General features: G+C 38.7%; 1 protein-coding gene across 1 annotated transcript; it reads right to left on the bottom strand.

The window, feature by feature from the left end:
- Positions 1-801: 801 nt before the first annotated feature.
- On the bottom strand, positions 802-25,727 carry LOC126270342 (protein pelota). The gene is made up of 9 exons (XM_049974063.1): positions 25,639-25,727; positions 25,437-25,529; positions 25,212-25,362; positions 18,928-19,041; positions 18,692-18,832; positions 16,595-16,817; positions 11,662-11,854; positions 3,687-3,793; positions 802-1,042 (listed from the first exon to the last, which is right to left on the bottom strand). The coding sequence occupies exons 1-9, from the start codon at positions 25,677-25,679 to the stop codon at positions 948-950; spliced, it is 1,158 nt and encodes a 385-aa protein (XP_049830020.1). The 5' UTR covers positions 25,680-25,727; the 3' UTR covers positions 802-947.
- Between the last annotated feature and the right edge of the window lie 9 nt (positions 25,728-25,736).

A 25,736-nucleotide genomic window follows, 5' to 3' on the forward strand; every position in this document is an offset into this window, starting at 1 on the left:
TACAGATCAATTGCAATATAATCAGCACCTACACAATTCCTATAGTCAAGTTTACACCAGAAGACCCATGACAATCACGGCGCGCTAGACGCTGCAGCTTTGTTCATCTACCTCTACCAATCACATACCACCATTTTGTAAACTGCTGTTTTCACCTGCAGCTGTTAGCGCTATGCAACTGAAGCTGGCACCAGCATCGCTAATTGCCATTGTTTATCTTGCATCAACTCGACTATAGCTAAATAAAACTAAATTTTTGTCCCCCAAGGAAATGAGTGTAATATGAATGATTATTTTCAGTGCCGTTCACAAGTCACATATATGGCTCCTTCCTGAAGCTTCAGACCCTACAACAAATTACATCCTGTCATTAAATATGCTGCTTCCAGACTCCTTCAGTCACCTGAATTGTACCTTTCCTTTTTTACATTCTTTAATGTAATGGTTTTCACAGCACATCTACACAATAAAATTTTCTCTGGGTTCTTGCTGCATAAATCTCAAGTGTAATATACATGGTGTTTTGGAAAGTACACACAGCCCTCCATCCTCTGACAAAGTCACTCATTCCGCCAGAAGGTAGACACACTGCAAATTAACGCAACCCAAAAAACAAGACCATTTTACTGCACTGACAGTATGATGAATCCACTTAAATACTTCAAGAGTTCAATACTATTTATTCCAGAACCTTTGTGGAATTCTGATTTTGTCTACAGATTTTTAGCTATGGAAATTCCTATCATGATACTCACTTTTAGCCCCTCCTCAGTTTGATCTTGTTAAAGTGGCTGATATGAAGATGAAATAAAGTTGCATTTATATGCGGGTAGTATATATATTAATCATCTTGTACAACACCCATAAGCTCCTTATAAATACAGATACAGAGTCTTTAAATAAATACAAAACAAAATAAACATAATATATTGATGACTGACATGCCACTAGGTTTCTTTTTCATCTTCACTTTCATCTTCATCCTCTAATTCTGGCATAGGAAATCGTAAGATAGCTGCTACACCAGTCAGCTGATCCAATTCTGAAAAAATAAAGCATTGAAAAATTTACTGCAAAATAATCATCACCTACACAATTCGTATAGCACATAGTCGAGTTTACATAAGAAGACCCCTGACAGTTGTTGTGGGCTGGGAGCAGCAGCTTTGTGCATCTACCTCTACCAATCACATACCACCATTTTGTAAACTACTGTTTTCACGTGCGGCTGTTAGCACTATGCACTTGAAGCTGGCACCAGCATTGCTAACTGCCATGGTTATCTTACATCATCCTGACTATAACTAAATAAAACTAAATTTTTGTCGCCCATGGAAATAAGTGTAATATTTATATTTATTTTCAGTGTCGTTCACAAGTCACATTTATGGCTCCTCCCTGAAGCTTCAGTCCCTTCAACAAATACATCCTGTCATTAAGTATGATGCTTCTAGACTCCTTCAGTCAGCTGAACTGTATCTTTCCTTTTTTTTTTTTCTTTAATGTCTGTTTAGGTCATAGTTACCACTTAAATTTGTAACCCCATCCTCTGTAATTTCTGTATGTGCTCATCTGTTCCAAAAGAAAAAAGTTCTGGTAATTTATATATACAAGTGAAAACAGGGTCAGTCTGAATAGATGGGGAACAGTGTCCTCAAACACTAGGTAAGTCTTCCAAATGATTCACGTTACCCAATTACATGAACAAGAGGCTGGAAATATATTCTCCACGTACGCTGCCAACATTTAATATGCTTTAATGTGTGTTTTGAAGTGTTTCAATTCATATAAGCTACTTATCACTATGCACAGTAATACATACAGATACACCCCATTATACGTGGATTTGTTATTTGCATTTTTACATATAAACAATTTTAGTTTTAAATCCACTGCTGTCATGCATTAACAGTACCCTGAAGCAGTAGAGGGTTAGCGCATCCAAACACGCTTCTCCTGTCATGTTTGCGAGATGTAAATCATCAGTTCAGGTTATTAGAGCTGCGAAGCTCCACTCAACAGGACCTGTATTAAAAATGTTGGGTGCCCATTGAGGGAAAGAAGAGAGTATGAATTTCGTATTCATTAGAGAGAGAGAGAGAGAGAGAGAGAGAGAGAGAGAGAGAGAGAGAGAGAGGGTTTGAATTGCTATGAGAAAGGTAAGCATATTGTTGACATTTCACATACTTTGGGACTTACTGAAGCCACAGCGAGAACTGTTCTTGACAGTGCGAAATTAGTTCAAGAAGCTGCTCACTGTTCAACTGACTTAGGTGTGGCTAGAGTGACCAAATCTAACGCGGAATAAAAAAAATGCTAAGCCATTGGACCAAGCACCACAGCCAGCAGCACAGGCCTCTCTCTTGAGCAGCTATTCAAGTTAAAGCCAAGAGCTTGTATTAAGGTTTAATTAAAAAAGAGGGCCATCCATCACGTTTCTCAGTGAGCTCAGGTTGCTCTGACCGCTTCTAGCATAGTTTTAGTTTTCACAAAATTAAAAGGACAGGAGAGGCATCTGTGGCAGACAAAGTAGGAGGCGAGTAATTTAAAATGAGGTTTAAGAAAATGTGACAGAAAAAGGCTAGACAGTGAAGTAGGTTTTCAGCCTTGATGAAATGGGCTCGTTTTAGAAACAAATGCCTGATGGCCCATTCATTTCTATTCAATAAAAACCAGTAAGCGCCTTGATTAAGACTGCCAAGGGTCAATGTACCCTTCTTTTCAGAGGAAATTCTGCAGTGAACTGCAAATTAAAGCGCCTTATGTTCTGCCACTCTCAAAATCCTATGGAACTAAATGGTTGTGACAAGAGCAAACTGGGAGTTCAATGGACATGGAATAATAATTTTAGTGCATTTTGTGTGTTTCAGTGTTAAATTTTTAAGTATATGATGACAAGGCAGTCGGTCAGTACTGTTGGGCCTTCCAAGGCCTGTTTGGATGGAGTTTAATTTAGTTTATAAATTTTGCATTGAAACGTGTTTAAGGAAGAGGATAATGGTTATTTTTTGTATAAATACTAAAAAAACCTGCTAATTTAAACTTAATATGTGAATAAATAAAATAGAAAGAAACATTCCACATGGGAAAAATGTATTAAAAACAAAGATCCCATGACTTACCAAACGGGAAAGCGCTGGTAGATAGGCACAATAAAAAAAACACACACACAAAATTTCAAGCTTTCGCAACCCACGGTTGCTTCATCAGGAAACAGGGGAGGAGAGGGAAAGATGAAAGGATGTGGGTTTTAAGGGATATCCATCCACCTTGGTGGATGGATACGTGTGTACGTGTGTATACCTGTCCTTTTTTTCCCCCAAAGGTAAGTCTTTCCGCTCCCGGGATTGGAATGACTCCTTACCCTCTCCCTTAAAACCCATATCCTTTTATCTTTCCCTCTCCTTCCCTCTTTCCTGACGAAGCAACCGTGGGTTGCGAAAGCTCGAAATTTTGTGTGTGTGTTTGTGGGTTTTTTTTTTGTTCCTATCTACCAGCACTTTCCCGTTTGGTAAGTCATGGAATCTTTGTTTTTAATATGTGAATAAATACATATACATTATATGTGAGTAAATACACATAAAATGCCTCTCCATTTAAGTGAATCTGATATACATAGCGATTCTATGGAATGTAACAATTGTATCTAATAAGATATACCAGTACTTCAAAACTTTGATACTTACGTTCACCAGATACATGCATACTCGAGAAGATCTTCACATCACCTCCAGATTCTCTTACTCCATCAACCAGAGCTACATATTCTTTCCTTTGTTTAACATCTTGTATTCTGAAATTAAAAACACCATGTTCCTACATGAAAAAGCCTCATAGTTGTTAGTTTTTGAAATAAGATTGCAATATATTGTTCAAATGTCTATCAGAAGGTTTGTAGACAGTGTTTATAAGGGAAACAACCTGAGGACAATGTTATAGTAAGGGAAGGAAAATAGGTGAAGATGAGGCCATCTTTCCTAATATGTCACACAATGAACAGAAAATCTTGTTTACAGAGTATAAAGTGAAAGTGACGAACAAGAATTACAGTATGCATTAAATCAAACCTACTGCATGTTTCTGCAGTAAAATTATATCAATTTTCAAGCCAATTGGATGATGCAGTTGTCAATAATTGCTCCATTTCCTAATAATCTCCATTCAACATTTATCTCAGTTCAATAAAACTTTGTATGTTGTCAATATTAGTCGTGGTAAAATATTGTGCATTTTCTTAGCTCAAAATAATTATTAAAAAGGCATTCTAAGTAACCAATTGGACTGTTCGATTATCAGTTTAGTGAAAACAATTATACTACTGTCCACACTTTTACAAAGCCAACATAACACTCCTCAGCTGGAAGAAGGAAGTATGATTGTATGCTCCTTCTGGTGTACTTGCCTAAAGGAACAGCATGAAAACAAATTAGTTGGCTCGCATCATGTTTTCACTGGTAAGTAGCCCAGTTACTGTGGTTTTAAGACCACTGTAACCTAATTAATGTAGTGTCTGATATGAAAGGGACACTTTTCAAACACTACATGAATTGGAAAATCAAAAGATATAGCTAAAGAGCTGTTATGCAATACAGAATACAGTTCAGTCACACTAACAGACACACTTTGATGAATATAATTTAATATCGCATTACAACAAGTATAAAACAAGGCAATAAGGTAAGATTAGATACGCAAAAATGTACCAGGCCACAGACCTTGGTGAGATGGCGCAACACTAAGATACTGGACTCCCATTCACTAAGGCAATGGTTCAAATAGCCAACTTGCGCTTTTGATAACTGAACTATCCTACCATCACAAACATCTGGTAATACTGTCATAAATGCATTCCCAGTTTTTGCTGTCACATTATCTTACATAAAATAACTGTAGGTCTTGTTGTTAGTTTTAGTTAGATTGCAATATATTGTTCAAATGTCTATCAGAAGGTATGTAGATGGTGTTTATAAGGGAAACAAACCTGATGACAATGTTATAGCAAGGGAAGAGAAATAGGTGAAGATGAGATGGGAGGTATACAATACTGCAAGAATAATTTAACAGTGTGCTGAAAGATCTAAGTGGAAACAAGACCCTTGCAGTGGACAACATTGTCTAAGATTTACTGAAATCCTCAGGAGAGCCAATCAAGATAAAATTATCTACCTAATGTTCAAGATGTATGAGACAGGCAAAATATAACCAGACTCCAGGAAAAATGTAATATAGTAATTGCATTTCCGAAGAAGAAAGATGCTGACAGGTGTGATTACAAACAAACCACCAGTTTAACAAGTAATGGTTGGAAAATATTAACACAAATTATTTACAGAAGAATGTTATCCTTGTAGAAACCAAACTCATGGCAGACAGGTTGGGTTCCAGAGAAGAGTAGGAACATGTAGGGCAATTCTTCGCTCAGCGATGTACATTAGAAGACATGCTGAAGAAAGGCAAACCTATGTTTGTATCATTTGTAGCTCTTTTTTTCCTTTGACAATGCTAGTTAGAATACACTCATTGCAATTCTGAAGTTACCTGGGAGAAATTATAGGTAGCAATAGATTATTAACAACTAGCACAGAAAACAGAAAGAAAGCTGGACCAGCGTGAGTAGGGTTGGCATTCAGATGTCCGTACAAACTTAATTATGTGTGCAGTAGTTCATCCATCCTGGGAATTGAGAATCTCGTCTATTTTTGCCTGTGATTAATATCGACAATAGCAAGATTTTGGTTCCAGGAATTCCACGACATTCAAGAACCTTTCTTATTTCAAGTTTAAATTTTTTGTGTAATTTGCTATTGTAGTTTTTTATTTATTAGTTTTGGATTTATATTAACACATTAATTAATAAAAGCTAATTAGTAATTGTGATGCACTGACATTGTTGTTCAATATAGCACTGGACAAAGTGATCAGGCAGTAGAGAGCAATAAATGAGGAAATGGGAATACCAAAGACCCATGTGGGGGACAAAAAGGACAACAGGGCTCAAGTGGACTGCCTAGCCTTTGCAGATGACATAGCAATAGTAAGAGGCGGAAGAAGATGCAAAGACACAACTTGATAACTTAAGTAAGGTAGCGAGAAAGGTGAGACTGAGGATCGCCTATAACAAGACAAAGACATTAAACACCACTGCAGACTGGGAAACACCGGAAGGCACTGTGCAAATGGTGGACAAATTTAAATACCTGGGAGAATTTATAACAGGAAGGAACAGGAGCAAGGAGGGATAACAGAGAGGATAAAGAAGATGAGGTCAGCCCTCTGCATGACGAGAGAGGTATACAATAAAAAGAATATATCCACAGAGGCAGAGATAAGCCACTACAAGGCAAAAGTGAGGAATGCAGTATTATATGCTGCTGAGACGATGACACTAGGAAGAAATGGGGCAGAGCAACTACAGAAAGAAGAGAGGAAAATACTGAGAAAAATACTAGGTCCCAAAAGAGGTGGAGAGAGGTGGATGTGAAGACCTAGGGAAGAGTTGTACCGGAACATGAGAACAATATCCGGGGAAATCAGACTCAAAAGGGCAAGGTTTGCTGGGCATGTAGTTAGGATGAGTATGGACAGAATGACGAAGAGAGTGTGGGAAACAACAAGGAAGACAAGAGGAAAAACAGGAACCAAGGGGATTGTTGAACTTCGGAAGGACTGGTTGGAATTGGGGATCAAGGTCGAAGGAAAGGAAAATTGGAGGAACAAATATACACCAACAAATATGCTGCAGGTCAATGACAGAGAAGAATACAGGAAAAGATTAGAATGTCACCAGTAGAGCCGCAAGGAGAAACGGAAACTGAAGATCTTGGAAGAAGAGCGGGAGAGAAGAAGAGAAAGAATGAAGAGGTTCTGGGAGAAGAAGAGGAAAATGCAGTCCACGAAGGGGCTACCCGTGGTCCTACAGAGGCCGTAACGCAAGAAGAAGAAGAAGAAGAAGAAGAAGAAGAAGATGCACAGACTTTGTCTGCTCTCGTCCTCGTTGTGATTACTGGTAAAATGTGACTGAAGTCCCTGGAGAATTAAACGGTGCAGTTGGCTATAGGGCTATTGCTGTCACACAAATGTCGAATTGTTCTGTGGAATGCTTTGACAGATAGTCTATAGAATATTGGAACCATACCTCAAACAATGGAAGTGCAATTCCGCATCCATTATTAGTGTTAGTTTGCTTTCAAACCTTGACAATCCTATACATGTCATAGGCATAGACTGTCAAGGAATATTTGTTAGTAGAATGAGCAGTTTGTAAACGACTTGCAATGCTAGCACCTTGTGGTGCAGTAGTTGGGTGGCCTTATGCCTGTCTCCACTAGATGGTAAAGATGTCATTTTCATAGCAACAAAGGGATTTCACTTCATCCTCAGCCAATCAGCCCAAAATATTTGTACATGATACACACAGAACTTCCTCATGAATCACTTTAGCTCTTTCTAGATCAAAATCCCTAGAACAGTTCCTGAAAACTAGATCAAAATCTCCAGAATAGTTCCTGAGATTACAAGTGCAATATAAGTTTGTAATGGCAAAAAATTATTTTTTATGTGATATAATTACAAAATAACAATTTTTGGATATTTTCCTTCACTTGTAGTGTGAAACCTTGCTTCCTGCTAAATTTCATGATTCTTCGTCAATGGGAAGTACACTATAGGCTATGATGAGTGAGTCTGTGAGTATCAAAAAATAACCATACATTTCGATTGTATCGGCCATATCTTTTGATTGTGTTGACTCAAAAGCTTAATTTTTTACACTGCCAAGGGGCCTTAGTATATGATATAACCTTCAACTTGATACCTCTATCCATTCCTGAGAAAAAGGGTGGACAGACAGGCATCCAGACAACAAAATTATCCTATAAGGACCCCACTTTTGCTGACTGAGGTACAGAACCATAAAAAGAGCAATTCTGGATAAACATCTCAAACCTGCATGTGCTGCAATAGCCAGTTGCAGTACTGACACAAGCAACAATATCTGAACCGACCAGTTAATTAGTTAAGTTACAGCCTCAGTCAGTGCACTGCTTTGTGATTAGATGCTACTGACACACCAGTTGGAAGTCCTAGATTCTGCAATAATTTTCACATACTTCTTTACAAGGCCACTCCTAACTCATCTAGTTTATTTTTTGATTCAAACCAATACGCCATTTGTCACACTGGACAACAGGTGAGTGTGTGTACAGTGTCTGCAGCCTGCCTACAGACGTATTAGCTCGCAAACAATGCCAGGAATGGCAACTATTAAATGTATTTATTCTACAGAAGTGTGCAGTAGGAATATTAACGTAAAACTGAATACAAAACATCTTGCAGAACCCTCTTCAGGGATCTTGGAAGTCTTAAACTTCTGTACCAAAACACTGAATCCCTAATGACATTTGCAGTTAATAATAAGAGAAAATTTAAGATGAACTATAAAATTCACAACCACAATGCAACACTGCTTTCAATTAAATAGCAAATCATCATCATTTCATTGTAATCACACGAAATAGTTAGGAGTATGTGTTGCAACAGCCTTTCGGCGTGCCAAGTTCGTGCAGCTAACAGCAGTACAGGACACAGGAATGCCATCACATGATCTCTTCAGATGAGTTAACAGTTCTATACAGCATCACAATGGACAATCTGTGTGTTGAGACTTCAAGGAGAATAAATGTTGCCAGATTTAATTCATCATCATCATGATCATACAAGATCATTATAAAGCTACATGGTATAGGGTGCCATTGGTACATGATACAGGTAACACTGTCCGCCTGCTTAGCTGACTGGTAATGTGTCTGCCTACCATGCAGCAGGCCTGGGTACAATTGTCAGCCAGATTGGAGATTTTCTCCGCTCGTGGGCTAGGTGCTGTGCTCTTCTCATCATCATTTCATCACCGACAAGCAAGTCACCCAATGTGGCGTCACCTGAAATGACTTGTACCTTGGCAGCTGAACTTCCCCGGATGGGGTCTCCTGGCCATCACTGCCACATGATTTTTTCACAGGTAACACATTTCTGATGTTAAGGTTGGCAGCTGTGCCCTAACTTCGAGTTCTCTGCCATGTTATCTTTCAACAATATAATGCAACACTCATGTCGCCATGGTGTCCTGGTGAACCTCAGCATGGAGGATGCTCGACTGCTGCCACTTAGTCACGGGTTGCGGAAAGATTGGCATGCCATCACTCGCCAGTCACTTCGATGAATGAACTGCCAGAGTTGAAGCTCTACACACTGACATATCCATATCAGTTCATCCCAGCTCAGTTCAGTTCAATGATCAATTGAGTGACAGTATAGGTTTTGTCAGAGGTAGCTGTTCTGGATACTAAATTTCGCACTCTGTGTCCCCCAAATAAACTGCGAATTTAGTAATGTATTCTTCCCATTATAAAGTATATACAAAATAAGTAAAATCATTACTTTCTATCCTTCCTGGTTTTGCAAATTTAATAGCCAGTAGCGCAGAATGAAGGAAGAGCAGGGTTGAAAGTCCCATCAATGAGAAGACCATTAGAGACAAAGTGAAAGAGGAAGAGCAGAAGCTTTGTTTCAAAGTATCTGCTTTATAAATCAAACTCTCTCTCTCTCTCTCTCTCTCTCTCTCTCTCTCTCTCTCTCTCTCTCTCTCTCTACATCTGCGAAGGCTCTCCTACATGATGGCTAATATGTTGTGAAACTCAGCAATGATGTCACATAAATCTTTTCAGAATAGCTTATTTTTATGCAATGAATGCCGCCCGATGAATGAGTAAATTCTGTTTGCATTAATTCAATTACTTACTATACACAATTAAGTCATCAATGATACTACATTTAGTAACAATCACGTATCTCCCTCTCAATATAAGTAAATTTAGTTTTTCCTCCAACGACGTGTGTACAAGACAATGGTTCATAACATTTTACACTACCTTGATACAGTACCCAGGCAAAAATGTGTGTTCACCAGTCCCAATGATGTGACGTCTCTATCCCCCATCCACGAAATCTATACCATAGTGGGTTCCACAGCTTACGTTCCACCAGATCCCCACTGGCAACTGACACATGTGCTCCAGTGTCCAACAGTATTCACCAATTCTTCTTTCCCACTATTCCCCTGGCCGCACAATCCCTTCTCTGCATACAACTTCACAGCATCTTATTTTACTGCCACTGCGCTGACCTCTGCATCTACTTCCACTGCTCATGATTGACAACGCAGCTTCCATGCATGCCCCAACTCTCCACATCTGTAACACCTTATATTCACTGAAAACACTGTCCGTCTAGCTTGCAATCCAGTTGACATGTCAATTTCCTAGCATTCTACTGTCAATCTGTCAGCTGTGCACAAATCAATTGGAACCACTGACTTAACACTCTTTGAAATTTCCAAAGGCAAAGTCACATCAAGTACCCTCTGCTCAGCCTCCCGTAAAATTACTTCATTCACCATAGCATTCTGCCCCAATTTGTATGTCCAACCACTGATCTTCCTCATGCCATCCACTAATTCTTCTATTGATTCTGTATGCCTCTGTCTTACCATGCGCAACTGTTCCCTAGAATGTCTGGTACTATTTTGTTCAGTTGACCTTTGAAACAACCCCTTTTCTTAAATTCTCCAAACATCCTAGCTCCCCTGACAGCCTCTGTATAACCCGCATAAGTTTTTTTCTTCTTAAATTAATTTTGCTGCTGTCAAAAATTCTATATCAGACCAACCTTCTATATCTGCCAAATTCCTACTAACATCCTCCATAAATGCTTGCACATCCTCAGCTGATTTACCAGAGAAAGGAGCAACTAAGCTTGCGACTGACAAATCTACATTTTCCTGTGGCAACTGGGCTTCTACTAAACCACGTAACTATCTTTTAGCTGCTGTCAATTGTGCTAACCTTTCTGACAATAAATGAACAGCCTCCTTGCTTTCCAGACTCTGCTGAAGCCTTACCCTTCTCAACAAACATTTTAAAAGACTAACAACTACAAGAGACAGAAAATAAAATACATTCACTTAATTCTCGCTTCTAATCATTAGCAGTTTTCATTTTCGGCACTGTCTAACAATATGCCTGTAACAATTACACATGAAACACATTACTGATATCAGTTCTGCACATGGTGCTGAATAATCTTCCAAGTTACACTGAATACAAGTACTAGACAATCATGAACTCCGTTACCCCATAAGTGCGAGAAATTCACTGGCTCCTTACTTTTAACTAAATTCACCTTACAAGGAGCACAGCAGTAGTGGTCCTTTTCCACGACCAAGACATTTTGACAACAACAATTATATTTCTTGAATCACTGAACTGTAGGCTCAGATGTTCTGCTGAAAAGGCAATGTCAATACTCCGACACCAATGAAGGTGCCTGATGGATATGGGATGAAGGGGGACATCATGCAGTACCAGTCACACAACCAGAAGGTCCCAAATTGCTTTATTAAGGCTCCCTGCCAGAGTTTGTAATAAAGGGAAAGCTGTCAACCAAATCAACTGTTACATTACTAAGAGACTTTAAAAAGTAGACAGTAAGAACTGCCCAGTTGGCTTATTCTTCTTCTACAACATTTACTCTCACCTTACCACTTTTTCTATGTACGCAAAGTAGCTGAAGTACAGTTAACTGAATCAAAACAAACTGGAAACTCACCTAAAAAGTTTGTCCGATATTAGCAATGTCTCAACTGCCTGTGCTTCATTTGCTTTTTCAACATGTTTTTTGCCATAGAATGCTTTCGCAGGTTCTGTCTGCAACATTGTGTAGAAAGATTCCAGAACTCTGACTTCACCACTTGCCTTAGTATCGGCCATCTTAGCGGCAACAGCAGGGTCAGTGAGAACCTCTAAAATATACAGGGATAAAAATACAAGCACAATTAGTACCAAATCATACATATGGTCTATGTAAAATGAGCACTGAAAGTTTTAGTATGACATGCACCAGTATAGTACTTCATAGAACATGAGGATAAACTTACTAGCTTTTCTCATCTAGGAAGATAACAAATATGTAGTAGGTATTTGATATTAATTAACTCTCACAACTCTACAGGACATTCTACTGGATATAAATCGATTAATTAGTTATTCACAGAAGAGAAATAAATGTTTAATATAACATATCCAAACTGGAAGACCCAAAGACAATTTAAGTTTAAATTGTCTAGGATTTGCTGATGACATTGCTTTCTTGTCCAACAGTATTCAGAAAACCAAACAAGTTATCTCACTACAGTAAATAGCACAACAAATTGGTCTTGGAATATCCTTCGAAAAAACAGTCATCATGTTAACTGACCCACCACTCATAAACAAAATTGCTATAGGAAACCAAGAAATGAAAATTGTAGATAAATTTAAATATCTGAAAGCAATCTTAACATATAACCCCAATGAAAAGCCAACATAGCATAACAGAATAAACAAACTGACTAGAGCACAATATATCACCAAGAACACCTACAACTAAAAAAGCCTGTCAAAAAGCAACAAAATTAAACACTACAAAACAGTCATTCAACCAAAAATAACATACACAAGTGAAACCGTCTTCAAAACAACCAACACTGCACAAATAGACAAAATACTAAAAATAGAGAGAAGAATCATCAGAACATGCATCAACAAATTGTACCACACTGGAGGGTAGCTACAAATGAAACAGTCTCCAAGGAAATAGAACCGGTAATGAGTACAACTAGCAAGAAACGCATTTCATTTTTTGGACATCTGATCAGAACACCAGAGAACAGGATCAGGAGAATAGAAAAATTGTGGTATAGAAGTGCAACATTAAGTGGATTACAGAAATCAAAGAAGATATGGATGAGCTACAGGTTACAATGGAAGACATAAGAAACAAAACTGACAAAATCTGGAAACTCACAGACAAAACAAACCAAACTGCAAATGAGAATTAACAAACAGACAATCAGACAATAGGAAGAGTGATTTCCGATGAGAAAAAAAAAAAAAAAGGATGAGATCCAAGAGAATGAACACGTACTGGACTGACAGGAAACTGAAAAATTCCTTGTATAAAGTTGGCTAGAGTGATCCAATGAAGGTCATAAAATGTAAATAAATAACAACATATCGGTTGAAACTTCACCACTGAAGAACTACCAAATTTACAAAGAAACTGTGAGACAGATTAATGAGGGGGACTTCAAGTACATTTGACTTCCAAACATAATTGACACTGGTCAAAATGTCATAGTGATTAGCCATGGCAGAGAGCTGTTACTATCAAAAGTGCCTAATACCAATCATTTTTCAAATCAAGCACTCTTTAAATTGACCAATAAATAGTAAATACTGACAGTCATATGATGTGCTACAATGCATACAGCTCTTGCAATAATAATGGGACAACCACCTCTCTGGAGTTTTGCAGGAAGTATTGTGTGCTGTTATAAGGACAGAAGGAGGGCTAATGTATAAAATTCTGCCGAGATTATTAGAAATTGAGCACAAGTTTGAGTTACACAAAGATAGGATAGGAATTGGACACTGGACTTTTGGAAGAAACCAATTTGACATTTGTCTGAAATTATTTAATGAAATCGTAAATCCAGAAGACCAGATGAGGCTCAAAACACTGCTCCTAGTGCATGCAAGTCAAATGCTTTAACTCTCACACTCATTGCATTAATTCTATTCACTGTCAATAATGGTGATGAGTAATACAACAATTGTTAATGTGAAAGTCAGACCTCAATCAAAAGTCAAACAATGAAAAATCCAGGATGAAATCATAACAATATTACGAAAAGTATAGACTGCTTCTTGCCATATAGCAGAAATGATCAGTCACAGATAGGGGTAACGCACAGACTGCTACCAAGTAAGCTCCAAATTACACCACACACACACACACACACACACACACACACACACACACACACACACACACACACACACACACACACACATTCATGCAAACACAACTCGCACCACTTTCTCTGGCTACCGAGGCTAGATCAGACTGACCTTGGCAACCAGAGACAATGATTGTGTGTGTGTGTGTGTGTGTGTGGAGGGGGGGGGGGGGGGGGGGGTCTTGTCTAATTTGGAGAATGCCTTTTGGCCGAAAGCTTACTTGATAAAAGTCTTTTTGTTGTGCCTGCCTGCAATTCAACAGCTCCATTATATGGTGAGTAACAACATAGCCTTTTCATAACATTGTTAATTAAATAAAATTAAATTATGACAGCAATTCCATTGTCAGCCTACAGGTGCACACTTTCATATAAATACCTTAAAAACTGATATTTGATTACACTTCAGAAACCGAACCAAAGTATCAATATGTAATAGAACAAGAATCCAAAATCTGCAACTTTTTAAGTTTCATTTATGAAAAAATAGATAGAATTTGTCCAAACCTGTTGTGTGCAAAACAACACAACCTTACTGTCTCAATCACTAAAAATTTACATTTACCCTCTGTTTTTTACACTCTTTCTCCAAATACACCAAGCCATGTTTCCAACATCTTCACATTTCTTTTGCTTTCTATGTGCATTTTGATTTAGCCTCCTGTGTTGGTAAGTACAGTATTCATTTTGTGGATCTACTGGCAACCATCCAGATCATCTGGTGGACTGGAATTAGCTTGAAGTCAATGACTGTTAATTTCATTCATATAACAGGCATCTAGTATCAAAACTGACCATGTCAATGAAGGCATATGTTGCACTATGGATGAAAAATCTCTACAAACACAACGATGGGCACATACATTTTTCTTTCATGGTTCCATCCTTAATGGTTTAATATTTAAGTTCTACGGTTTGTTGAAATCTCATAAGGAACCCACTTTTTTAGTTAATTTAAGTTTAGACTTGGCTATTTTTTTTTTTAAATTTTATATAATTTTACTCTTTCTAAATTCCAAAGTCTTGAGAAAAAAAGCATTTAAATTAAAATAACATAACAATGTAATTTATTTTCTTTAAAAAAAGAGTCTCAAAATAAATTGGTCAATAAATTACCAAGAACATCTAAAACTAAGGCGAATACAAAATAGGATTTCTCTCGCTAAAAGTTTGTAGTTAACTTAAATATTGAACACAATATAAAGAAAAGATTTGCAAATAATCAAGTATGTTAATAGAATTATTATTATTATTATTATTATTATTATTATTATTATTATGACAGACACTGTTCACACATATTAAGTAATACTGTTGGTGTAGGTCTGAATTCGCTCCCATTTAGATTACAATATCAGGGAGTTCGTGTGAATCACTGACGCAAACTTTGGAGACTGTGTTCGAACTCTCATTACCAGTGCAAGCTGGTTCATTAGCTAATATTATTGTTTTATATAACTGCAATGACTAAAGATCTTCCCATGTGACTGTGTTGAGCAGGACACTACTAATACTGTATCCAAACCTTACAGGTTTTTTTCTGCTCATTCACATTAACTTATATTTTTCTACATTTAGCTGTGCTTCAGAACACATGGTACAAAACCCACAAATGTGGGAATTAGTGCAAAAGATTGGCAGAATATAACAAATTGCCTACTGATATGGTCACATTATCGTGTAATGTGACAATACAAAATTCCACACAAAAAAAATGCAGTGACATGAAGACCGTTGCTCATTCCTGGGCATGACCAGTTATGAATTCACTGGTGCAACGTCGGCCCCTCCTGTACTCTCAAAAGATTTCACTCACATTCTGGTGTAACACTTGTTATTAGAGATAATAACAAAATACAGCAGTAATCAAGCGTTGTGCAAGTTTGTGAACTAAAAATTAAATACTAACAAGGCAGAGAACTGATGGTAAAAGTGAACTCACTTTACAATGATTTCACAAATAGACTATTTATTTTCCAGAATCTCCATGTTAAGGAGGATCACGCTGTGCACAGGGAAGGTGACACAATAACAGAATATGTACAAGTATGTAACACAGAAACAATTGAATGAGTTATTGCTTTTTTGAGAAACCACATCAGCATACAACTCAAGTGATATATTAGGCCATTGTAGACAGGTAAAAATGGCTATAGTGTAACTGAATCTGGCTCTTCTCAAAAATGAGTCATCTGTTATCACTGAAAAACATACTACACAAGATAGCGAAGCCAACACGGCTTTGCATCTTTCACTTGATCTATTACCTCTATTTCAACATTAATAACTACCTGGTTTCATTCTAGATCTTACCACATTGACTCAATTTTTTGCCCATTCTAGTTATTGAAGAATCTTGTGGGTGGATGGCTGACATTAATTTTGCTTTCACACATCTTATTTTTCAGTCAACAGTAGGGACAACAGTGTTGAATTATTTATTTGTACGAAGAATACTGGATGATAAAAAAAGGGAAAACAACATAATTCTTGATGAATGAGATCAGACAAAAGAGAAAATTCCATTGAAAGTCACTCCTATTTTCATTATAATCTGAAAACACTAACTGCAACGCAAGTGAATTTCATCTAAACATTGCAGTTTTTAAGTAACTCACTTACCTGAAGCCCAAATCTCTTCCTACTGGTTCTTGTCAATGTGATCATCAAATATTTCTTAAATACACAGGTGATTCTACTCACCTCTCAAGGAATGCTTGAAGCCACTTGATGAGTGAACAAGCATAAACTTGCTTTTATTTTCTAACAACATTTTGTTATCAGTTTTTACTGCTTGTTGGAACATATATTCATAGAACTGGTCTCTGACAAATCCTGGACTTGCTATCAAAACGCATTTTACAATATCGAAGTTGACGTGACGAAGAATTCCCTGCATCACACTTTCAAAAAATCTTGCCATACCCTGGAAATATTTAAGAAAGTTTTACACATTCCATGTTTACCAAGTTACTGTTAAAAAATAATCTACATAAATATTATAAAACCAATCAAAAATTTTCAGAATCTGTGTGTGCCACAGTACTATGTAAAAAGGAGAAATTAAACACTGAATCACATCTATTGTATATAATAGAAATGGAAATTCCAGGGTGAAGCAATACATAAAATACGGGAAAGGCAACCACTCACCTATAGCAAATCGATGCATGGATCATACACACACAACAGAAAACAGTACTCTCAGTAGATTTACAGTACTAGCTCTTAGTCTAACAAAAGTACATACATCCAACAAACAACCAAACACACACCCCAATGTACATTCCCAAGGTCACAACATGTCTGAATGCTCCTTGGCTATCGGAGAATGCATGACACGTGAGCAGAACAATCCTAATCTCAACCACCACTGTTTGTGGCTCCAATTATGGTAAATCACTGTGGAGTTCAAACTGGGGTTGGGGATAGCTTTGGCATAACTGCAGTCATGACTAAGCCCACCTCAATTTCTTTTCACAACATCTGATTATTATGCATGATAGTTATTTATTTCCATAGAAATACTGGAACACGTGAGGCAATACTGACCTTACGACTTATCTTAGAAGAAAGATTAAGGAAAGGCAAACCTACATTTCTAGCATTTGTAGACTTAGAGAAAGCTTTTGACAATGTTGACTGGAATACTCTCTTTCAAAATCTAAAGGTGGCAGGGGTAAATTACAGGGAGTGAAAGGCTATTTACAATTTGTACAGAAACCAGATGGCAGTTATAAGAGTCGAGGGGTATGAAAGGGAAGCAGTGGTTGGGAAGGGAGTGAGATAGGGTTGTAGCCTCTCCCCGATTTTATTCAATCTGTATACTGAGCAAGCAGTAAAGGAAACAATAGAAAACTTCAGAGTAGGTATTAAAATCCATGGAGAAGAAATAAAAACTTTGAGGTTCGCCGATGACATCTTAATTCTGTCAGAGACAGCAAAGGACTTGGAAGAGCAGTTGAATGGAATGGATAGCGTCTTGAAAGGAGGATATAAGATGAACATTAACAAAAGCAAAACGAGGATAATGGAATGTAGTCAAATTAAATCGGGTGATGCTGAGGGAATTAGATTAGGAAATGAGACACTTAAAGTAGTAAAGGAGTTTTGCTATTTAGGAAGTAAAATAACTGATGATGGTCGAAGTAGAGAGGATATAAAATGTAGACTGGCAATGGCAAGGAAAGCGTTTCTGAAGAAGAGAAATTTGTTAACATCAAGTATAGATTTAAGTGTCAGGAAGTCATTTCTGAAAGTATTTGTATGGAGTGTAGCCATGTATGGAAGTGAATCATGGACAATAAATAGTTTGGACAAGAAGAGAGTAGAAGCTTTCGAAATGTGGTGCTATAGAAGAATGCTGAAGATTAGATGGGTAGATCACATAACTAATGAGGAAGTATTGAATAGGAATGGGGAGAAGAGAAGTTTGTGGCACAACTTGACCAGAAGAAGGGATCGGTTGGTAGGACATGTTCTGAGGCATCAAAGGATCACCAATTTAGTATTGGAGGGCAACGTGGAGGGTAAAAATCGTAGAGGGAGACCAAGAGATGAATACACTAAACAGATTGAGAAGGATGTAGGTTGCAGTAGGTTCTGGGAGATGATGAAGCTTGCACAGGATAGAGTAGCATGGAGAGCTGCATCAAACCAGTCTCAGGACTGAAGACCACAACAACAGTTATTTATAGCTTCATTCCTAACCACTTACATATACATACCTCAAGCCTACATATATTCTATTTGTCCAGTGCTTCCTTATGAACAGCCTCACAGCTTATTCACTATACTTACTTTCTCATGTTGTTGTACATTCCCTTTTCTTTTCCGTGGTATGCTTTGATCAATTTTTGCCCGTACCAAAGTCATCGTGGATGTAATAAGGCAAATATGAGCCAGCCCCTCTTGCATAACTACCGCTGCCACATCAGCATTCTGTAAGTAAAGTAAAAATCACTTTGGCACATTGTATCTTTATTGCAGTCAGTAAAAACAGTGAACTATAGTAACCACATACAATGCTTACATACCTGTGTAGGATCACAAGCAATATTAACTCTCTCCAGTGATACAGAATCCCATTCTGGCTTTGAAAGTGTGAATTTTCTGTTCACTTCAAGATCCAGGGTATGGTAGGCTCCCATCTGTGATTAAAAGACAAAAAGGAAATCCATGAGAAACCAACAAGTTCTACGAATATGTAAATCTCTCATCATGTTATACAAGATAAAATGTTATCAACAGATACAGAGGAAACTTTATAGCCTAAAGAACTGGCAGTACCACCAATGAACATGTGCTCAATCAGACTGGTGTAGGGACTGCCGGTGGCACATAACGCAAAAGAATGTAACAAATCGTGCAAGAGCAGCAAAGAGGTCTATTATTCTCAGTTAAACTGTTGGTGACTTATACTGTAAACAGCAACAACCTAAGATATGAGGCTTGTCTAAAAAGTATTCGACCTTTGGCCAGAAGAAATATTTTGAATACCTACGAGGTTGGGACCCTAATCCCCTTCCAAGTAGGTAGGCCCCTTGTGCTTGCACACACTTAGCCCACCGATCCTTCCACTGCTGGAAACACATCTAGAAGTCTTCTCTTGGAATAGTGTTCAGCTCTGTCGTCATGTTCCGCATTATCTCTTCTCTACTCTCAAAATAGTATCCTTTCAGTGGCATCTTCAATTATGGAAACAACCAGAGACACAAGGAGCCATGTCTGGAGAGTAGGGAGGTTGGTGAATGGCTGTAATTCCATGTTTGGCCTTGATCAAGTGGGACAAAAGTGCGGGGGCATTGTCGTGATGCAATCGCCAGTTTTTCGCTGTCCACATGTCCAGTCTTCTGCACCGAACTGCATCACAGAGTCGCCGGAGAACATCTTGATAGTACTCCTTTGTCACTGTTTGTACTTCTGGTGCTTATCTGTGGTGCACAATTCTATGGATATCAAAGAAGACAGTCAGCATCACCTTGATTTTGCTTCGCAATTAGTTCTGCCGCACTTTCTTCGGGCTGGCAGACTTGGGATGCTTCCATTGCAACGACTTTTTGTTTCTGGGTCGTACACATACACCCATGACTCTCTCCAGTTATCATGGTGTTCAGAAACTCAAAATCAGTGGTGTCCAGAAGGTTCTGTGCAACGTCAAAACGGAGGTCTTTTTGTTCCGGTGACAACAACTTGGGCACGAATTTCACAGCCACTCAGTACATGTTCAAATCACCACGCAAAATTGCATGTGCAGAATCTTTACTCACCCCAACCTCTTGGGCAATCTCCCACACAGTCAAATGACGATCTGCTATCACCAAATTTTCCACCCTCTCAACAAGAGCTGCACTCTGAGCGGTTTGGGGCCTGCCAGAACACTGGTCACTCTCCACTGATGTGCGGCAATTTTTGAATCAATCGAACCACTCCTTAATTTGTGTTACACCCACCACACCTTCTCCCAACACCTGCTGAATCTTACAAATTGTTTTGCTTTGAGAATCACGAAGCTTTTGACAAAATTTGATGCACTATCTTTGCTCAACACATTCAGTCATCTTGAGAGAATTGGTAATCCGACGAACACGTTGTGTAGAACCTCACTCAGCAACCGATAGGCAGCAACTGGAAAGGGATAAAATTCACACATGCGCATAAATGTCTCTTCCTTTACTGTGAACAGTGACGCTGCGCTATAGTCACTATTTTGCATGGGAAAATCAAAGGTCGGATACTTTTTAGACAGACCTCGTATATAGGGATAACAGTCTGGAGTAATGTAAAGCGAAACAATCACATAAAACTATCTGCAGCAAAAGCACATGCCATGCTGAGAGTCACGGTAGGGTGGGAGGGCTAGGGAAGCAACATATTACTTCCTCTCACATACACCTTGTAAAATAACCATGATAAAAAATCTGAGCTCATACGGAGGATTACCAACAGTCGTTCTTTTGCGCATCATACGCAAATGGAACAGGCGATGGGGAGAAACAACAATGTTACAAGAAGTACCTCCCACCACACACTGTTTGGTATATTGCATTCTATAGACGTACAGAGTGATTTTGCTATATGAGGACAAACTACAGGAAACAATCCCTGAGAGAATAAGGAGCAAAAAGAAAGGTCATATGGACATATGGCCAGAAATGTGTTTCAAGGGAGATACACTCACTTGAAAAAGGTGATAAAAGTCTTTGATAGAATAGGTTTCAATAACTGATATCACACGTACCAGCCACATTATCATTTGTACCATGAAAGGCCCATCTGTCGCAGGGAAGGCAGGGTGACCGGTAGTGAGCGCATATAGGCCTCGCCTGTGAAGCGTTGAGAAAGGATGACTGGTCTCACAAGAAGATCACCAATAATCCCACCCCCCCTCCCCCCACACACACACATTGAGGCTGAAATACTGCTGTTGGTTCGCTGTCACCGTGGAATCTCTGTAGCCTATAGGTGGGTTCTGACAATATCACCCTCATACAGATAGCCTCCTCTACAAACCAGATTGATGACAGAAATCCTGCCACAGTGTTGGCCTGTGTGATGAACCAATGACAAAACCATAACCATGGCAGCAAGTTTGTAGGTAATAAAGCAAATTCAAAAAGACATAATGCTACATACACTATTCTTGTTCACGCATTTTCACTTAACTGATGGACACACACACACACACACACACACACACACACACACACACACACACACAAATTAGAAATATCCAAACAGTGCACACTCCACTGTACAGTGAAAAGCTCATTCTGAGTAATTACCAACATACAGAAAAGGTAAAGCTGTCATCAACATAAAGGTTGGTTTGGATACAGTGCTTTATAAGCATGGTCCCACTGGAGGTGGTACACCATTTCCTCACTCCAACCTTTGAAAACAAACATGAACAACTGCAAGAAACTTCTTTTTTTATGAGGTTACCGATTTTGGTCTGTTTTAGACCATCTTCAGACCTCACACCATGCTGGTAGGCAGTGGCAATTAGCATTTGTGAAGTTGTAGCACCTGCTCCATTCACTGCCACCGTCGACCAGCTTGGTGTGAGGTCTGAAGATGGTCTAAAACAGACAGAAACTGATAACCTCATAAAAAAGAAAGTTTCTTGAGGTTGTGACTGTTCATGTTCATTTTTAAGTAATAAAAAACCGCTGTTCTCCAAGAAAACTGTGCCAACCTTTGAACTGCCAGTTAGAGGACATGCACGTCAAAATGAACTTCAAACTATGGTGCAACTTGGGGTTGAACTTTTAGTGAGATTCTTTACTACAGGTTGTGTAGTGGTTTATATTGGAGGTCTGTATTACAGATGAAAATGTTATACTCTTCCATCACACACAATCGAACATTACACATTTTAATTTTCTATATTTGTAATTAATCAGCTTTACAAAATCATTTCTTGACAGGCTCCCTACATAAAGTTTCTGACCACTTTTCTCCACATTCATCAGCCCATATTAATTTGGTCTTCTGTATCACAGTGCTTCAACGGACACTGGGTTGGAGAAGTTCTGCTGTCTGGTAATTTTTTTCCCTTCTCCAAACCAGCTACAGACACACATCAGTTACACCTCACAGTTAGAATACTTTTGGAAGAGTAGTATGATGATAGGTTTTTAACTTTCTGCAGATCACTGGTAAATGTGTGTGTGTGTGTGTGTGTGTGTGTGTGTGTGTGTGTGTGTGTGTGTGTGTGAGAGAGAGAGAGAGAGAGAGATTTCTGCACAAGGTTCTATTCTAGAGTGGAATCCCACGGTATTTTTACTGTCCACTTCAGCGCAAAAAACACTATCTTCCTCACAGTTTCTATGGAGTATGATGCTGTAAAATATTACCAAATAAAAATATAAACGTAGGTCAACTTTTTGACATTTTGGTTTCTAATCGGATATCAACAAAGCAAATGTTGCCGAGTTTAAATGTTTAAGATGTTTGGCTCTTAAAAGTGCCACTGTGGGGTCACTGCATGTCGTTTTGGCTGAGAGAGATACGAGTACTAGTTCGGCCTCCATTTGTGTAGACTTTTAGCCATCCTGGGTGCACAAGCTGACACCCTCCGTACAGCGGCCTTATCTCTCGTATATCCTGTGGCTGAATATTGCGCACCTCTCTGGTACAGGAGCGTGCATGCCAGTAAGATTGACATTCAGCTGGATGACACCACGAGAATTGTAACGGGCACCCTGAGATCAACCCCACTACCTTGGTTGTCTGCTCTCTGTAGAGTCGCCCTACCACATTTGAGAGACAAGAAGCAGCAACCCGCGAACAGAAAAAGATTAATAATGTAGTGTTTTCCCAAAGGCTACCCATCCAGGAAATACTGCTCAAACCTTCCTGCACGTGTCTCAAATCAAGAAAACCATTCTGGACAGCTCGACAACCTGAAAACACACACACACACACACACACACACACACACACACACACACATTTATTTTGTAAGTCAATATATGTTGGCTCAAAGGTTATGTACTACATAATAACTTTCCTTATTTCTTGCAAAATCTAGTATCGATCTAAGAGCACACTTTGACGATGTTGTCATTAAAATTCACTTCCTGGGCGATACAATACCTAGGAGTAATCCTTAAGGAAATGGATCTTGTACCATGGACATCTGAGGCATTTCTAATAGAATGAGGACATTAATACACGGCTTCTTTAAGTGATAAAAAAAAAACATTGTGTTGATTCAATAACTCCACACAAATTAGGGTAAAAGTTAGTAGTGAACATCAACTCTCCCCTTTGAATATTTCAGTAGATGTACAACATGTACAGAGCATGCACCAAAATGCTCATCAGAAGCTTGTCCACCACCTAATAAACGTTTTCTGAATTTACCTGGTAGGTTTAGTTTTTATGACAAAATGTGTTTAAATAGGAATGAATGTAAACTACAACAATTATTTGGAATTTCCATTCATTGTCTTTGCCAATACACAACCAAATTATCACCTTTCAACCTAACCTATGACTAGCACTACACTACAAATCAGTCCAGAACCACAACCAAAATTTCATGGGTGGTCCAATATTACACTCTGGCCTAATTCTGAGTAATTGAGCAATAATACTTAAAGGCTTGTAGGATACCACACCATGCACTGTACAATGGCTTGCAGTGTGTGTACCTGGATGGAAAAAAAAAACAATATACAGGGTGAGCACAAAGTCCTGCACTGACTATAACAATTTATTACAGAATAACCGTTTGACATAATAAGTTACATTTGATGCCATTACATAGGTTAGTGTTAACAGTTTTTTTAAGACCACTTACGTTAGTAAACCTCAATGTGTGCTCCCTTGGTAGCTTGGAGAAAGTCGAGGCGGTATTCTAGTTCTCGCCAGGTGTTCTGTAGCATGCGTTCTGTCACAGTACCCACAGCAGCTTGTAACCTAGCCTTCAGTTCGTCGACATCAGCAATTGGTGTGACGAAGACTGTCCCTGATATAGCCCCCCCCCCTCCCCCAAAAAAGTCAAGGAACGTGATTTCCTGGATGAAACACTTCCGGATTGGTGCATTGGCAGGAACGGTCCAACACCCTGGCTTCCCTGCTCTCCAGACATTACGCCCCTTGACATTTTTTTTCTGGGGCTATATCAAGGACTGGGTCTTCGTCAAACCAGTTGCTGATGTCAACGAACTGAAGGCTAGGCTACAAGCTGCTGTGGGCACTGTGGCAGAACACGTTACGAAACACCTGGTGGGAACTGGAATATCACCTCGACATTCTCCAAGCTACCAAGGGAGCACACATTGGGGTTTACTAACGTAAGTGGTCTTTTAAAAAAGCTGGTAACAATACCTATGTAATGGCATCAAATGTAAATTATTATGTCAAACGTTTAATCTGTAATAAATTGCTATAATCAGGGCAAGACTTCTGCTCACCCTGTATAACATGCAATGCAAAACTGGAGAGTAGACAGTGTGCGACAATATTCAGTTGATAACCAAGTTCACAATGAGCCATCACAAAATAAGCTTGGGGTGGTAGGGGAGGGGGGGGCTGCGGGGGGAACAATCACACACACTAGCCACATCATTTGAGCAAACGACTTCATGTTTCTGAAATACTTAGCCTATGGAATTTATGTGATTGCGTAATACTTGGATACATTCTGTGCATTTGTAAAACTTAAAACACTAAAAATTTTGCAGGGTTTGTTACCTAGTGAGTTAAAGAAATATTATTACTCTATGGTTAGAAATAACTTCAGGATTGATCTCACATTCCCACAAGCGAGAGAAGTGCACTGTGTTAGATCTGAATACATTCAACTTACCTTGACATACTGATTTTCTTCCACATTTCTGCCTTTCAATCTTAGCATACATGCTTGAGTATCAAAATCGATGGCCTCAACGCGAATTGTTAGAGTTGTTCGAACCCGGTTACTTGTGGATGATCCTGTGGAGGACTCTGTCTGCACTTTTCTGTCAAACAAAACTGTCATTGACCAACAATACTCTAGGTGTATATGATACCAACCGTAGAAGCTGACACATACCTTATTGTTGAAGCTCTCACACAATCTCCCTCGCTGATTAGGTTATATGCGTGCCACATGTCCTCCGTCTCCTCCGGAATAAGGGAGACACTCCTTTTTTTTTATCAAAAATAAAAGTGATGTTGAATGACGTTAAACATATTCGCACAATACTTTCATTTTTTCTTCTGTGATGTAACATTACACGAAAATCTATACATACCCTTCTCCATCCTTGTCAACACTTTTGTGGACTAGTTTCATTTCGTTTCTGTTTTTTTATCGAGCATTTCCAAGTTGCAAACACGTCTCACGCACGAC

Source organism: Schistocerca gregaria, chromosome 1, assembly GCF_023897955.1.
Source record: "Schistocerca gregaria isolate iqSchGreg1 chromosome 1, iqSchGreg1.2, whole genome shotgun sequence".
NCBI lineage: Eukaryota > Metazoa > Arthropoda > Insecta > Orthoptera > Acrididae > Schistocerca > Schistocerca gregaria.

Excerpts from the sequence above, each read along its gene's own strand:
- LOC126270342 (XM_049974063.1), bottom strand. The coding sequence starts at position 25,679 with ATGAAACTAGTCCACAAAAGTGTTGACAAGGATGGAGAAGG. Across the intron at positions 11,855-16,594 it reads CTTCAAGCATTCCTTGAGAG|AGGTTCTCACTGACCCTGCT; the intron begins GTGAGTAGAATC and ends TGTATATTTTAG. Across the intron at positions 1,043-3,686 it reads TATGCATGTATCTGGTGAAC|AATTGGATCAGCTGACTGGT; the intron begins GTAAGTATCAAA and ends TTATTTTTTCAG.